Source organism: Montipora capricornis, chromosome 9, assembly GCF_036669925.1.
Source record: "Montipora capricornis isolate CH-2021 chromosome 9, ASM3666992v2, whole genome shotgun sequence".
Classification (NCBI taxonomy): Eukaryota; Metazoa; Cnidaria; class Anthozoa; order Scleractinia; family Acroporidae; genus Montipora; species Montipora capricornis.
Window position 1 is genome coordinate 42979282 of NC_090891.1, and position 15542 is coordinate 42994823.

Consider the following 15542-nt stretch of genomic DNA (forward strand, 5'->3'; position numbering starts at 1 on the left):
GAGTTCACTTTCATTATTATAGTGTTTGTGTGTTGTCATGCCTATGTTTCATTGCTTAGGTGACTTTAGAGTATGTAAAGAAGATTGGTGTCCATAAAATGAGACTTTTGACTCTTGAGAAGAACAGAGGGAAAGGAGGAGCTGTCAGGATGGTGAGTCTGGCAAGAATTACTTTCAATATATTTTAACTTCAAACTTTACATTGGTGTTTCTGCATGCATATGTGTACATTATAAGGACTAGCGCAGTGGTCTGAGCACTCTGATCTGGGTTTCGGCGTCTTACACGGGTTGAGTTTGTTGGTTCTCTGCTCTGCCACAAAGGATTTTTCTCTGGATTTCAGTTGATTTGAGTTAATTTATTTGATTCCTATCTACAGTGTCACAGTGCTAGAGGACTTGGCACTTAAATAAAGTTCATTATTATTCATGAGGTTCAATGCTAGAGACATAGCTGTAATAAAATAATCTCCCCTAAGTTTCCTTATTATATCTCGCCAGTGAGCACAAGTTCCCTACTAATAGCTATTAGCAAAGATGGCAAAATTGCAAAATTTGCAAATCATATCACTTCACTTTTTCACTTCACCTTTCATCCAACACACAGCAAATAGCCTAATTCCTGACTTTATTTTTGTTTTTGTGGTCTCATTCACACACTTAATTTGCCTTGTCCAGAAGTCCTTCGAGCTACAGTAATCCAGCCAGTTCAACCACGTGATACCAGAAATTGACTACAACACCAGGAATTCCATCCCCTACTCTTCACAAACAATGTGTGGGTTCTTTGATGCTTCACGTTGTTGACAGTAAGGATTGTGAAACAGGGCCTAATGTTTATAGTCCTTATCTGAGAAGACTAACAAATCAATTAAAGTAACGCAGATCTAATTTAAGATGGCCAAAGACAGTTTTCGCGCATGCTAATGCAATGCACAATGCAGAGCGTGCAAGGATTGCAAAAAAATAAACATGGCTTCAATACAGCAATCATTTTATTTGCTCAATGCTTCCACTATCTGTGCTATTTTTCCTCATAATTGAACAAAGTGTTTAGCTTTCTTGGAAATATGCCTATTTCTCAAGAGCCACTCATTAGAATTTAACGAAATTTGGCACAAAAATACTTTAGAAATAAGTAACTGGAATATTGAAAAAAATTTGAACTTTAACAGAGCAAATTCTAGATGTTCCAGTGAACCTTCAACAAGTTACAAGGGATAATTAAAGATCTCTCTTTCAAATTATTATTAAAAAAGCTTAACTTGTGAGTATCATTACAAGCTTGTTGCATGCAAATTATAAAGAAAATCTAACAACCAGATTTTCTGCAAATAGACAAAACCAATTTTAATATTTATTCATGTGGCCATGGTAATGGCACATGTCAGCTTAACTATCAAAAAACCGAAGTTTGTGTTGTTAACTTGCTTGCTACCATTTTTGGCAACCAAAGGATATGTTTTAGAGAAAAAAGTAAATGAAACATAGGTATCAAAAACTGTGTTCAGCCACCTTAAATCATTAATGTTAGTTTTTGATGAGATGGGAAAACTGGATTATTTAAGGACAGTTTGCTCGTTATTTATTTGTTTCAGTTGGTTTAAGTTTTGGCAGCTATTCAGCTGATGTGGACCTGCTATACCCACCAGGCAGTTATTCAGAGAAAACGATATTTAGAGAAAAACGTCTTGTGGCAGATAATTAGATAACCAATAAATTTGACCAACATATGACACTGACTCCGGAAATCAAACACAGTAAATCAGTGACATAAAAAAAGAAAGTTTTATTTATCAGGGTGTTTTGAGTTCAAGAGGGAGAAGGATTCTTATGGCAGATGCCGATGGAGCAAGTAAATTTGCTGACTTAGCAAGATTACAAGTTGCTTTAGATGATCTTAATGGCAAAAAGGTGGGTATTACAGTACTATTTAAGTATCACATAATTATTATTTAGTATAATATTTATATCTCTGAAGAGTGCATTCGTCACTGCAAAAAGTCAGATATTCACAGTTGTTAAACATACCTACATGTATTTGCCTGCAAATTGTGACCTCCTTTGTTTTCTTGCCCAGCTACTCCACTGCACCTTTGATCTGTGTATGTTACATTTCATCTCAAAAGCATATAAAGTGTAGCTCATAGCCTCTGTCAATGCAGTGTACTACCAAGTTTTTTAAAAAAGCCAAGAGTGGTTTTTATAGATACAGATTTACATAGTATTGTGCTATTTGAACTGGTGGCTTTTCCCGATATGTTCATTGAGGGAATGTTTGTGAGTCTCTTGCAAGGGTCATTTTTATCTGGGACATGATTTCTGGCCAATGGAAGTTGAGCCTATAATTTTGTCTTCAGTGCTCTTTCTGTATTTTCTCAGGGAAACAAAGCTGTTATAGTTTGTGGCTCTCGAGCTCATCTTCAAGATGAAGCAGTTGCAGAGGTAAGAACTGTACTTATTTGTGTTACCTAATCTGTTTTTTTATTTTCTGTGTTACTGTGTCTTAACATGAAGGGAATGGTCCATTGGGACCAACCATTTCAACTGAAACTGACTAAGGGAGTGAAGTAGTTGTTGATCATCATCATCATCATCATCATTATTATTATTATTATTATTAATTTTGTGATAGTTCATTAATGGACCTTGGCTCTTTCCTGAAATCTCACTGGCTCTGTCCAGACTGATTGCAGCTGCATGTATGATTTTTTTTTCAGCGTTCACTTTTAAGAAATTTCTTGATGTACGGTTTTCATTTCCTCGTATGGTTCCTTTGTGTCCGAGGAATTAAAGACACGCAAGTAAGATGCATCCTCATTTCACACAGATTGATCTGTTTTTTAAAGGCTGGATAACTTTATCCTGTGGATAACTCTCTGTTTGATAGTTTCTATCTGTGCAAAGATTTTTAATAGTGAGTTTCCACTCCTTGCGATCAATCTCACTCAGCTCTTTATTTTATTGTTTTCTACAATTTCATTTGTGGCATGAAGTCAATTGAACTGGTGAAAGCAATTACCGGTAGCATGTGTTGTAAATTCAAGTTTTGTAATCCTTGCATTGACTATTGATTAATAACACTTTAATTAATTTCCTTTCAGTGTGGATTCAAACTCTTCACTAGACCAGCTGCGTTATTAACTTTCACTGCTCTTCATGTGGAGAGATGGTAAGTTCTTGCACTGGACTGTTATGGAAGAACTGCATGGAAAGAAAAATTGGACTAATAAGTACTGTACTTTTGACCTCTGTTGAAAGTTCAATCAAATGTGAAATCAGTGCTTATATATTTGACCTTTGACTTACACTGTAAGTAAAAATAATATTCAAAGCTTTGCTGTCAAAGACTGGGTGTGAAACTGTGATAATAGGGAGTACGCTTGTTTTTGAGACGCAGACGACAACCGGAAGTGAGCTGTTTTCCCTTTTAACTTGTCTTTACACAGCCACATTTACATTGCTAAAGTATCCTTTCTCTACTAGAGATGATTAGTGTAAAAACTTGGGAGACACCACTGTTCTGGCATGTGGAACGTTCTCTTCCGGTTGCTGTCTGCATTTCAAAAATGTGCATGCTTAAGCTCCCTAATAGCAACCCTTACTACCTGAGGTCCCGGTGCAAAGGGCATATGATAGATAAAAATAACATTTGATGCAATCTTGACAGCATTGGTAATGATTATCATAATAGTAATTATCATTAATAAAGAATTGTAACGAATTCATTTGGCCAACTTTTCACCCAGTGTTTTGGTCGATTCGTCAAAGCATCTGATTTTCATCAATTTTTCTGTGGAATTAGAATAGTGGTTAAATGATGTTTGGTAATGATGTGATTAGCAACTCCTGTTTGAGTAAAGTAAAAGTAAGTATCATTATTTACCCTCAGATTTTTGGAGTAGCTAGTGGCTAATATCTCCAAGCATTGAAGAGAACAAGTTTAAGAATCCCAACTGCCTGGTGGCAAACCATTCGGCTATTTACAAGCGCAGTCAGGAATTTGAACCAGGGACTACCTGGAACAAATTCATTGAGTGGTCAGAACATGTCGTGAACCCAGGATCTCCGGATCTCAAGGCAAGAGCCCTGGCCACTGGGCTGCACTGCCTCCTTTTGTTTGGCAACTTTGATTAAAATAATAATTTGTTGTATTTTTTTTGTTTATAAGGGCTTTTGATGTAGAACTGCTTTACATTGCTCAGCAATTGAAAATTCCTCTTGCGGAAGTCGCCATTAACTGGAAGGAGATTGATGGTTTGTTCTGGGATGTTTCTTTATCTAATGTTAGCCAATTCCATTCATTCATGTGGCAAGCAGGCACTAAATTAATGAGGGAAGGCTGTTGTCATTGTCCTAATCCTTCCTGTCGAGAATCTCTCCTCTAGTTTTTTCATTTGGTTTCTTGCAAGGATTCTGAGTTCTCCCCAACTATGGAATTTATTTGCGAAAGCTATTTCCTGTCATAGTTCCATATTAATGAGTCCTGCCTTGAAATATGAAGTTTTCTGGTTCATATTTGGAAGAGAAGCGTTTCAAAGCCAGAACTTGTGACCAGAAGCAGGACACTTGCCTTAAGTTGCATTTCAACAACAATGAAGGTCCTACACAGACGAAAACTCCTTAGTCATATTAGCTTTACTTGTCCACAGGAGGTTCAAAAAACCCACAGATTCAAATTAGCAAACTGAAGAGTTTATTTTGAACTTTTTGTGGCCTGCTAAAGTAAAACTGCCTAACTAAGTCAAAACAAAAGAGTGAAGAGATCCTTGCACTTGCCTAGACAATTTAAGCATTTTCTCTTACAGACATCTGAAAAATTCAGGTGGCTTTAACAGGATTTGAAATCATGACCTCTGCGATGCTGCTGCAATACTCTACCAGCTGAGCTATGAAGCCACTCAGTCGGGAGCAGGTCAATTTGATGGGCTCACGAGTTCCCTTGAAAGGATTGATGAATGAAAATGCACTTCAAAGAAACATTTTGTAACAAGCAGAATTATTAGTTTGCATGTGAGAGGTTACAATTCAAAGTTTGCTGAGGGAAGACGGAGATATCTAACATTCATCAAATGGAGAAGTGTCTGATTGCTCAAAGAAACAATACCATATAATAAACAACTTACTGACCTCACTTTCTTGGGACTGTACTGAGGAATATTGGCCCGCGGTCGTTTCTGTACTTCTCAAGAATATTAATAATTTATTATTTACTGGTTGATTGTTTTGAAGGTTCAAAGATGATTCCATTCTGGAGCTGGCTACAAATGGGAAAGGATCTACTTTTAATTAGCTTGCGATATATTGTTGGAGCTTGGAAGATTAAGCCATTGAAATTAAAGTCCCAATGAATTAATAATGTTAAGTCGTTTTAACATCATGTGGTAAATCTTGTACTTTTCCAAAGTGTATTTTATAGAGATATATGAATTTTAGCACATAATTCACTGTGGATTTTGGACCTAGGAGCTGTGGCTCATTTGCCACCTTGAGTCGTAAGATTTAATATTAATAATGATTATTATTAATTTAATTTTTAAAATACACTCTAATTTAGTTAGGGAAAATTATCCTTACCTTACCTATGAAAAGGCAGTTATGGTTGACCCCACCCACCCCTGCATCTTGTTAATTCCCTGGGCATTGGAGGTGGGGAAACAGTGGGTTTTAATGAAGGAAACACAAATTATCTTTCCTTTTAAATGAAGCCGAAAAAGATCTTATTTGTCTAAAATATATTTAATTTGATTATTGTTTTCTCACATTCTGGGCCCGGTTGTTCAAAAGTCGTTTAATGCTAATCCCAGATTAAAAATAAACCACGAAAATTTACTTCTTTACTTCAAAAAATTTGTTCAGCGCTGATACTCGGCAAAATTTTACATTAGTGGAAGTCAATCTAGAAAAGCAGAAATAAGCTAAAGAAACGTTGGCCCAAAAGTTGAAAAAATGAAACCAAAGTTTACGCTAATCCTGAGTTAAGTTAATCGGCTTTCGAACAACCGGGCGGTGAAGTACAATTAAGAAGATTAGTGGTTAGGTTAAGTATATTTTGATGAAATTTTTTGTGATTGAACGAATAAATAAATAAATATTGAATGCTGCCCTGAAACGTACTTACCGCAAGTTATTTTCACTACAACCAAATTAAATTAAGGATTGTTCTTGGCTGTGAAATAACCAGTCTCCTTCGCAGCCGTTCTTTATGTGGTCACGCAACGCTCCTTTGTGTGGGGAGGAGCGTTGCGTGACAAAAACCGGCTGCGGAGGAGACTGTAAAATAACCTGCACCGCAGATGATTTTGAGGGCGCTCTGGAGGGTTTTGAAGCGCGATCACGACGTACGAGACACACGAGGGGAGGGAAAAGAGAAAAGTGCGTTTTCTCTCCTTTCGCGTGTCTCGCGAGTCGCTTTAAAGGATTAATTTTCAGCTGTCAGTACTTCATTGTATCCATTTCCATTCTTCCGCGACTGTTGTGTCTTCTGTATTATGAACTGTCAATTGAAGGATCAGACATTCCAATCTTTGCCTCTTGCTTTCTTAATTAAGGACGGTGCCAACTAATTCAAAGGTTTGCGCGGTGTACTGAACATGCGGGAAAAGCAGATTTTAACAAGTGTTACTGAATCAAAAAAAAAATTGTGGTAACTAAGCATTTTTCGAAGGTAATAGACGAGTTCACGCTCTTGATTGCATCATGGATAATTAGGGCAACATGGCGGGAAATTCAAAGGTTTGTATGGAAATACAAAGCAAAATATACTGTATAAGACTCTACTGTATAGACTTACGCCTTCATAAACCCAGCAAATAAGTTGACTCCCATGTCAAAGGGGAGGGATGCTTGTCGTCTCGCTTAGGGGTGTAAATAATTAATTTCGGCTTTTGGTCTCACTTAATGTGTTCTGGGCACAACGCAATCATATATAGCTGTGAAGGTCTCCTCTAGGGTTGCGCGCGAAGAAATATAAAAGTTCCTTCACGAAGGTGAAAGTATTACATGTAGATGATAATGTCTTTGCCATCTTTAAAAGTCACTGTATTTTTTATATATCCGTGTTTTAATATGGTCTCTTTTAGGGGTCAAAAAAAGCCTGAGCCACGCCCAGATTCGTCTCCTTTAGGGGTTTAATTTAAAATTTCCCACGAGCATCCCTCCCCTTTTTATATGGGAGTCCCCCCCCCCCCCACCTTCCGAAACAACATCATCCAAAATGTTGCACGTAAAGTTTGCCCGTATTCAAATTTGATCCGACATCATCCAACATATTGCAACATATCAACATAGAGCGTCGCACCGGTATCGGATTCAAACCCCGTTAAGTCTTGAACTTTTCAGGCTTCTTTACGCAATTGCAAAAATTGCGTTCATAACTGCGAGGATCGTAGCTTCACTTGATTTCATATCCACAGTTCATATGTGATCCAGTTCATATATCATTTCATCGTTGATATCGCAACATGTTGCCCAAACGTATGCAACATGTTGTCCCCAACAGTGTTGCAAGATATGGCGTTTAAATGTTGCGAGCGTTTGGCCAGGCCTCAACTATCTCTGAAAAGTGCATGGTTACCCCCAATTTTCTTTTTGGATACCAAGAGCACTTGCTAAAGTTCTGCTTTCCCTGCATAGTCTGAACCGTGCAAAAATATCCCTGTATTGCACTACCCATAGGAAATCTTAGTATCTCGAGATGCACAGAACGTATGCCGATAACAATAGACTTGCTCCAAGTCGACCTTACGAGAATCCCAGGAGAAAATGTTTGAGCGTGCAAAGCGTGCTTTTTGGGACGCGACGCGGATGAGCGAGCGACGAAGTCGCGAGAGGTCGACTTGTCTGGCTTGAAAATATTTTGTCTACATGAGACGAAGCCGCAGGACTTGCATTTTATGTTGGTAAAGCTGTGCAGAATATCAAGGTTCCTGTGTAATCCGCAATCGACAACTGAAAGTGAGAGCGACAGCAGCTGCTCGCCTGATTTGTTAACGGCATGACTATTTCGGGGGTGAGAGGTGGGGGGAGTGAAAACTGAAACAACCCAAACCTTTTCAAAAATGCTAACCTTAGGCCTAAACTTTATCTAAAAGCGCAGTGTTTAGTTCTAACGTTTGCATTTTTGGAAACGCTTGGGTTGTTTCAGCCGTTTGTACTCCTCACCCCCTACCGTTGACCCCCTTCACCCCTCACCCCTGGAATGTCGTTCCGTTTGTTAATAAAGCGGTTTAACACATGTCCTACCACAAACATGACGCGAAAGTATGCAAAATTTACGTGTTAAAAAAAATGTTCAGCATTCAAAATAAACGACAGCTCAACGCCAATCTAGAATTGACATCAGGTGACGGAAATGTTGATACCGTGTTTATTTCAAGCCAGTAAGTACACGGGAACGTTATTTACATCTTTCAGTACGCATCTCACCGCTGTTTGAGTTGAACAAATGTTTTTTATCTTTAAAGTAAACACAGTCAGTTTTCATATCACTCAATGTGATTAACTGTACTGATTATCCAGTTCTCAGACAAAACAATATACTGTGTTATTAAAGTCGGGCGCGAATTTAATAATATATTTCGAGTGGCTTGAGCTTATAAATTGATGGTTATTCGGCTACTTTAGATCATTTATGACGGTTAGTTGACACTTCAAGAAGTAATAATTTCCGAAATCAAATTTGCAATGCTTGTAAGTAGTTTTTTTTTCGTGTAAAATCCGGAGCCGACATAAAACCGGAAGTAATCAAATTTTTGTATTCGAAGCTTCCGTCAGGCTGGCTCCATATTCTGATCAATTTCTAGACGGTTTTAATTTGCTTAAATATTTAGTTTACACAACATAATCAACTTTGAGTGCTTTCAAAGCTGTTTGTCTCTGGAAATGATTTCTCAAAAAAAAAAAAAGAAACCATAAATAAATTGTAGCAATCATAGAAGAACGGAAAATGAGCTGCCGTGATTCGCTGAGGGGGGCCCAGCGTTTAAAAGAAACTTTTCCCTGATGGGGGTGAGCTGATGTCATTGATATGAAAAGATGCACGAGACTGTCCGTTTTGAAAACAACGTGAAAGCTATTCGGTTATGATATTCTCGATAACAGATGCATTTCTTCGATCAAGAGTGTTTTTTTTAATCTCAATTTTTTTTCTGACTCAGGTACCCCCTAGTAAGTAGCTCAGACAGGATGTCGCCAGCTGATGTGACGTCACACTCCTGAGCCCTGCTTTGCAAGCAATGAAGAAGCATTTGTTTTTGAGGAACAATTGTTTCTTGGTTTGGGTCGCATTGAAGCCGTTTGGTGGTAGTTTCACGGTGTTTTTCAGCGAATTGAGTAGCTGTCAAAAGTGAATGACAGGAATTGTCGCCATTGTGGCGAGATTGTGTATTCTTTCAAACGGCGACGCCATTCCGGCGCCAGTGAAACATTCGATAGTTCGAAGGCTTGGCAGAGGTTGATTATTTGGAGTTGCTTTTGTAGAACTCTTGTAACTATCACTCTTAAGCCGTAGTTTACGACACTTTTGACAATAATCGAAACATCAGCGTGTGCGTGAGCAAAAGACTGTGTGATAAGCTTTTTGAAAGAGTGGAGTGGGCTTGACTAAAATCGTAAAATCGACCTTCAATATGACGACCATGGCCTCGCTGTTCTCGTTCACCCCGCCTGCAGTGAAAAGACTGCTCGGCTGGAAGCAAGGTGACGAAGAAGAGAAATGGGCAGAAAAGGCTATCGAGTCCTTAGTCAAGAAACTTAAAAAGAAAAAGGGTGCTCTGGAAGAGCTGGAAAATGCTCTGTCAAAGCCGGGTCAGCCGTCAAAATGTGTCACAATCACTCGAAGTTTGGACGGGCGCCTTCAGGTCTCACATAGAAAAGGTTTGCCGCATGTAATTTACTGCCGAGTATGGCGATGGCCCGATCTTCAAAGCCACCACGAGTTAAAGCCATTGGATTGTTGCGAGTATGCATTCGGGTTGAAACAGAAGGAAGTTTGCATCAATCCTTACCATTACAGACGTGTAGAAAGTCCTGGTAAGATCTAAGAGACTTCCTCCATTCTAACCATAAAGTCCCTGCAAGAATCCCCCTGCAAGACACTTACTGCTTCACTTTATGCTTTATTTATCCAGCAATTTATATGCATCTGTTGTTCCTTTTTTCGCTAATTGTGTACTTCATTAGATAATTAACTTGGCTTATAAACTTTTCTGAAGCGAAATGTATGTAGAAATTACTAATTGTCAATGGCCTTTTTAGTGCTACCCCCGGTTCTTGTGCCAAGACAGAGCGAGTACCCAAGACCGCCTCCGCCTTTACCCTCACCATTTCGAAGCGCAGAAGACCCTCCAATGCCTTACAATGCATCTTATCCATTTTCAAACCGACCTAACCAACTGGAACACAGCCCGGCAAGCAGTTTTGATATGCCAGGTAGGGGAGACCCAGCTTCTCTACATCCAAGTCATCTTTAAATTATTTTAAGTTCAGCTTAATTAACATCCTGCATTATTTTCAACTTGAACCACTTTATTTATCTTAGCGCTTTTGATTATTTAAAGGTCCCTTTTCGATTCTTACAATGCTTTTGATATTGCATCAAGTTTCCCTCCTTGAATGCGATCACATGGAATGTTCAGTCCATCATTTTTTGCTGAGGGTTAAAATTTCTCTACTTCTTTATTTTTTCTCTTGCTGTGAAGTCAAGACACTGATATTGTATATGGGTGCAGAAGGGCTTTAATAGCATTAGTGGGCATTCCTTGAAAGATAAAGCTGTGAGTAAAAATATGATACCCAGGAAAGAAGTTGCCATTAATGTTACTAACATGTATAAATAAGAGCAAAAAGAAAATATTGTTGTTGACCCAGTCAGTAGTATTACAGCCATTACCTACTTACTTACTCTTGTGGAAACGAATTTCTTCGCACGTTAGGTAGCAATATTAATTTCACACTCAGTATCCTTCATTTACCACTTGTAATGAAATTGTCTGCAGACATTTGTTTTTTTACTTTTGTAACTGTTACAATTTAGATTAGTTGAAAACAACACATCTTTGTTGTTTGAAAAATCAGACTTGATGTTATGGTCATTAGAGTAATCATTTTGCAGTGAAGTACCGGTGAGTGTGAGTGTGTAGAAATAACCAAAAACTAATGTATGTAACAAATATTTGCTAAGGAGTATTGAATGGCCATAGGTAATATTGGTACAGTATGTAGATAGTTACAGTATTGTTTATCATTTTTCATTAAAATCTGCAGTATTCAAAGTTCAACTTAGGTACTGGTCAAAGTGTAGCTTGGTGACATCTAAGACATGTAAAACGGAATCCAGGAAATGTTAAATTCCCCTCCCCTCCCCTCCCCTCCCCTCCAAGTCTTCAAATTCTGCATTGTGGCTAAGGCTAACATCCTGTGATTTCTAAATACAGTCAAAGCTTGATTATTCGGACCTTCATTATCCGGAACGAATTCACTGGAACCGACTTTATTCATGAATATTAGTGAAAATATGTGAGAAAGATGTTCCTTCCAGTAAAAACAGTTTTATCACAAACTGAAACACATGTGCTTTCCTTCCTGTTTGGCTCAGATTTGTTTTGTTTGGTGAAATTTTACGCTTGATCAACTCATTCAATGTGGTATGCAACCATTCAGCATCCTTTCCAAAAACATATTAAGTGCTCTGTTCTTTCAAAAAAAGATAGACAGGCAAAATCGTAATGACATTATTAATCTTAAAATCCAAGGAAAACAGCTTTCAGCAAGCAAAGAAAATGTTGAACCTGCAGAGGTTGCAAAAAAGTCATTGAAGAAAACGGTTTGTTCGAAGGATGGTGAACTTCATCGCGTGAGCATGCTATTCTTCTGTAAAGCAAAGGGGTTTGCTTTACACAAGTTTAGTTCTTTTGGCATGTACTGGGACTTGAAGTAAGGAAGTTTCGCATGAAATTGTTGAGTAGATACAGTACATGTAATGTAGAAGAATTTATTGCAATATTAAATCCTATTGTTTTCAAGGGAGTAAGTTCTGTTCGGATCTCATGAATATTCATAGTTTTGATTATCCAGACTATTTACTGGGTTCCCCATGAGTTCGGATAATTGAGTTTCGACTGTACTGTGCAAGACAAAGAATCAAGTAGGGGATGTTATTAATTAACCCTTTGATACCCAAACCGACCCAAACCGACCATACTCAGTATTTTACTCTGTCTAACGCCAGACGATTTTACTCGTCAATGGGGAACTCCCAGGTTTCAATATAAAGCACTGACTTGACTAGCAAAAGAATGGTTTGGTTTTGATTTGTCAGAGTTTTGGCAGTGAGCACTTGGGGGACGACAGTTTGCTTCTTAGAGTTCGGAACCATTCTTAAACCTACTGTATTGTTAACAGTTGTATGGACTGCTCTTAAAAGTGGATTTCCCCTTTTTTGCCAAAATTCTTAGCAACTTGTTTGAATGACTGAAGTTTGCCGATAGTGGCCTTTTAGAGTGGAAATGTTGAAAGTTTATAGAGAGCTCTACCTGCTTCTTTGATCCTATTTTAATAACTTTTTAATCGCTGAAGTACCCCACATTTATGAGCAAAATCGTCTGGCATTAGACAGAGTAAATTCTTTGAGTATCACTGGTTTTAAAATGGTGCCTAATTTTGACCAACTTTATATTTCTCCTGTTTTCACATTACCATATTTCAGCTTTTTGTAGTACTTAGGGAATTCCTTTTTCCCCAGATACACCCACAGGGTACATGTCTGAGGATGGAGGGTCTCCCCGCCCAGTGGACCCTAATGCAATGGATGTAGACACGGGTTCTCCCCCAGCAGTAACTGCACAGACAGGTGAGTGTGTAAGAGCTCTGGAGCGACTTAGTCCAACAACTAGCTTGACTCTTCAGTTACAGTTACTGTTTCAGTTGACTATATTCCTAGCAACAGCTGGCCGATCATTTAAAAGTGGCCTAATAAATTTGATTAGAAACCACTGATACAATTGTGTGATTTTTGGTTTCACCTACAAAATTGTCCATGGAAAGGTCAAGTTGAATGGCTTATTGTAGAGCCAATTTCCAGTCAAGCATAGGAATTCTTCTTATTGGTTTCTCTTCAGATTAAAGAGGGTTTTCTCCCTCTTGGGCTTTGCTTTTGCCCCTTATAAAAAAAAGCTTCATCTGATTTGATATGCTTGAATTTGACTTGCAGTCTAATAAAAAACATCCAGTTGCAATTTTGCAACAAGATATGAAATTTAGTCAGGTTGTTGCTCTGTATTGTGTGGTCAGTGGTTTAATAAAACAACATTAATATGAGCCTGTAATACATGTGTGTAAAGTAACCCCTGAAAATGTTGAATGATTCAAGGAAGGGAGATGTATTTTACATGTAGATAAATTAAAATAATCAATTTAAATAAGTTAAATTTTCATAATTCTCTTGCAACTTTTTTTATTTGGTGAATCATGTGGAAGGTCGTGAATCTCACCTTTTAGAATAATCTTATTTTTAACTCCTTATAACTTTGTGAAATTATTGTTTCTTGTAGCATAAATTTATCCAGTTTGTTGGCATCATTGTTTTCTAAGGTTCCTAATTTATTCTAATTTTATTATTACTATTTATTTATTTATTGTTACTATTTATTCTATTTTATTTGTAATTTATTTTCAGATTTATCTCTTGTTACTCCTATCAACTACCAGGAACCGTCATCGTGGTGCTCTGTTTCATATTATGAGCTCAACAACCGGGTTGGACAACAATTCCAAGCCCACAGCACAAGCATTTTTGTTGATGGCTTCACTGATCCCAACACTGAAAACTCTGAAAGATTCTGCTTGGGCTTGCTGTCCAATGTCAATCGCAACTCTACCATTGAGAGCACAAGAAGGCACATTGGAAAAGGCGTACACCTGTATTATGTCGGTGGTGAGGTTTATGCCGAATGCCTCAGTGACTCGGCTATCTTTGTGCAGAGTAGAAATTGCAACCACAGTCATGGCTTCCACCCAACAACAGTCTGCAAGATTCCATCTGGGTGTACACTTAAAATTTTTAACAATCAGGAATTTGCACAGTTGCTTTCGCAATCAGTAAATTATGGTTATGAAGCGGTGTACGAGTTAACCAAAATGTGTTCAATCCGTCTGAGCTTTGTGAAAGGCTGGGGTGCAGAATACCATCGTCAAGATGTGACCAGTACGCCATGTTGGATCGAAATTCATCTTCATGGTCCCCTTCATTGGCTTGATAAGGTTTTAAGTCAGATGGGGTCCCCTAGAAATCCCATATCTTCAGTCTCTTAATTAAGGCAGACTGTGTGTGAATATCATGCTTCTAGTTCATGTTATGGCAACACTTACATTGTACGTTTTGTATGACTGGGACTGATGGCATGGTTTTGGTTTAAAATAGGACAGAAGCAAGCAGGTTAGAGTACAGTGTATATCAAGTTTTGATTTAGCTGTTATGTTAAAATCCATTGTCAACAGGAAATGGCTGATTTGTGTGAAAGAAACATTTTCTACTAATTTAAAACACTTCATATGTAATTAACTTTAAAATTCGAAACCAGTGAAGTAATATCATTTCCAAAGGCAACTGGCACAAAGCAACTGGACAAAATGCTGGGAACAGGTTGAAGTGTAGAGAAGAGGAAAATTTTTCTGCCGCAACATAGAATACCCTTCACGCAACTTTGTCACATACTTTTTTTATCTTAAGATCGCAAAACACCTGTCTGCATTGCTTCCCAAATACAAGCTACTGTTGGCTAGTTGCTGTCGTCATATGCATTAAATTTTTCTAAAAGTGATAAAAAATTTTTAATGTGCTAGTTAAAAGTGCTACATGTATTTTAAAACATATCAAAGCACTAACTGGTGAGCTAAATATCCACTGAATCTTTCAGCAGGCTTTTTGTTTTGTTTTTAGAGGAAATAAGGTTTTCACTAGAGTTGATAATTAATTATTGGAGGGCATCCTTTCAAAGTCAGCATAATTAAAAGGGGCATAATATCATGTTTTTCATTATCATGTTTTTATTGTTCAAACTGGCTTCAATGCTGATTATGGTTCTGCAGCTCACATGTGTGACATTCCAAGCTGCCAAAGATGTTTATCAATGAATTCCAGCTGGGTGGGCAATAGGTATGAAAATTAATGGCGTTCTATTTAGACCACTGTGTCCATTTTTTGAAATAAACAAAATTTACCATTTTTTCATTTTGAATCCATTTCTGTCTCTCCACCTTCAACTGTAGGCTGTAAGGAACGTTTTTATTGCATTATTTTATGTTGTTCTCAGTAACAGAACTGAAACATTGTTTGGTTGTCATCATTGTCTTCACAGGAATGCTAAAATAGATCAGTGCTGCCCCTTTTATTTTGAAGGCTCTTTTGGAAAAATATGATCTGAAGGCACTGTTTTCATTTTCACTTTTTTAACAGAGGACAAAATGCCATTGTGACTCCCAAATAATGTTATTGGTTATGGCATATTATTTGGTTGCCATCTGATGGGCAATGACTTATTGTAC

General features: G+C 37.8%; 2 protein-coding genes across 2 annotated transcripts in view; both read left to right on the plus strand.

Annotated features, from left to right (window-relative positions):
• The window catches only part of LOC138016443 (dolichyl-phosphate beta-glucosyltransferase-like), a 12020-nt gene extending 5909 nt beyond the window's left edge, over nucleotides 1-6111 (plus strand). The window contains exons 5-11 of the mRNA XM_068863580.1: nucleotides 60-152; nucleotides 1800-1913; nucleotides 2382-2444; nucleotides 2720-2803; nucleotides 3104-3171; nucleotides 4171-4256; nucleotides 5232-6111. Coding sequence (XP_068719681.1) covers nucleotides 60-152; nucleotides 1800-1913; nucleotides 2382-2444; nucleotides 2720-2803; nucleotides 3104-3171; nucleotides 4171-4256; nucleotides 5232-5350 — 627 coding nt within the window. The 3' untranslated portion in view covers nucleotides 5351-6111. The remainder of the gene's footprint in view (nucleotides 1-59; nucleotides 153-1799; nucleotides 1914-2381; nucleotides 2445-2719; nucleotides 2804-3103; nucleotides 3172-4170; nucleotides 4257-5231) is intronic.
• Nucleotides 6112-9197: 3086 nt separating this feature from the next.
• Nucleotides 9198-15228, plus strand: LOC138016442 (mothers against decapentaplegic homolog 5-like). Its single transcript, XM_068863579.1, has 4 exons — nucleotides 9198-10031; nucleotides 10257-10430; nucleotides 12742-12849; nucleotides 13675-15228. The coding sequence occupies exons 1-4, from the start codon at nucleotides 9629-9631 to the stop codon at nucleotides 14307-14309; spliced, it is 1320 nt and encodes a 439-aa protein (XP_068719680.1). The 5' UTR covers nucleotides 9198-9628; the 3' UTR covers nucleotides 14310-15228.
• The last annotated feature ends 314 nt before the right edge of the window (nucleotides 15229-15542 follow it).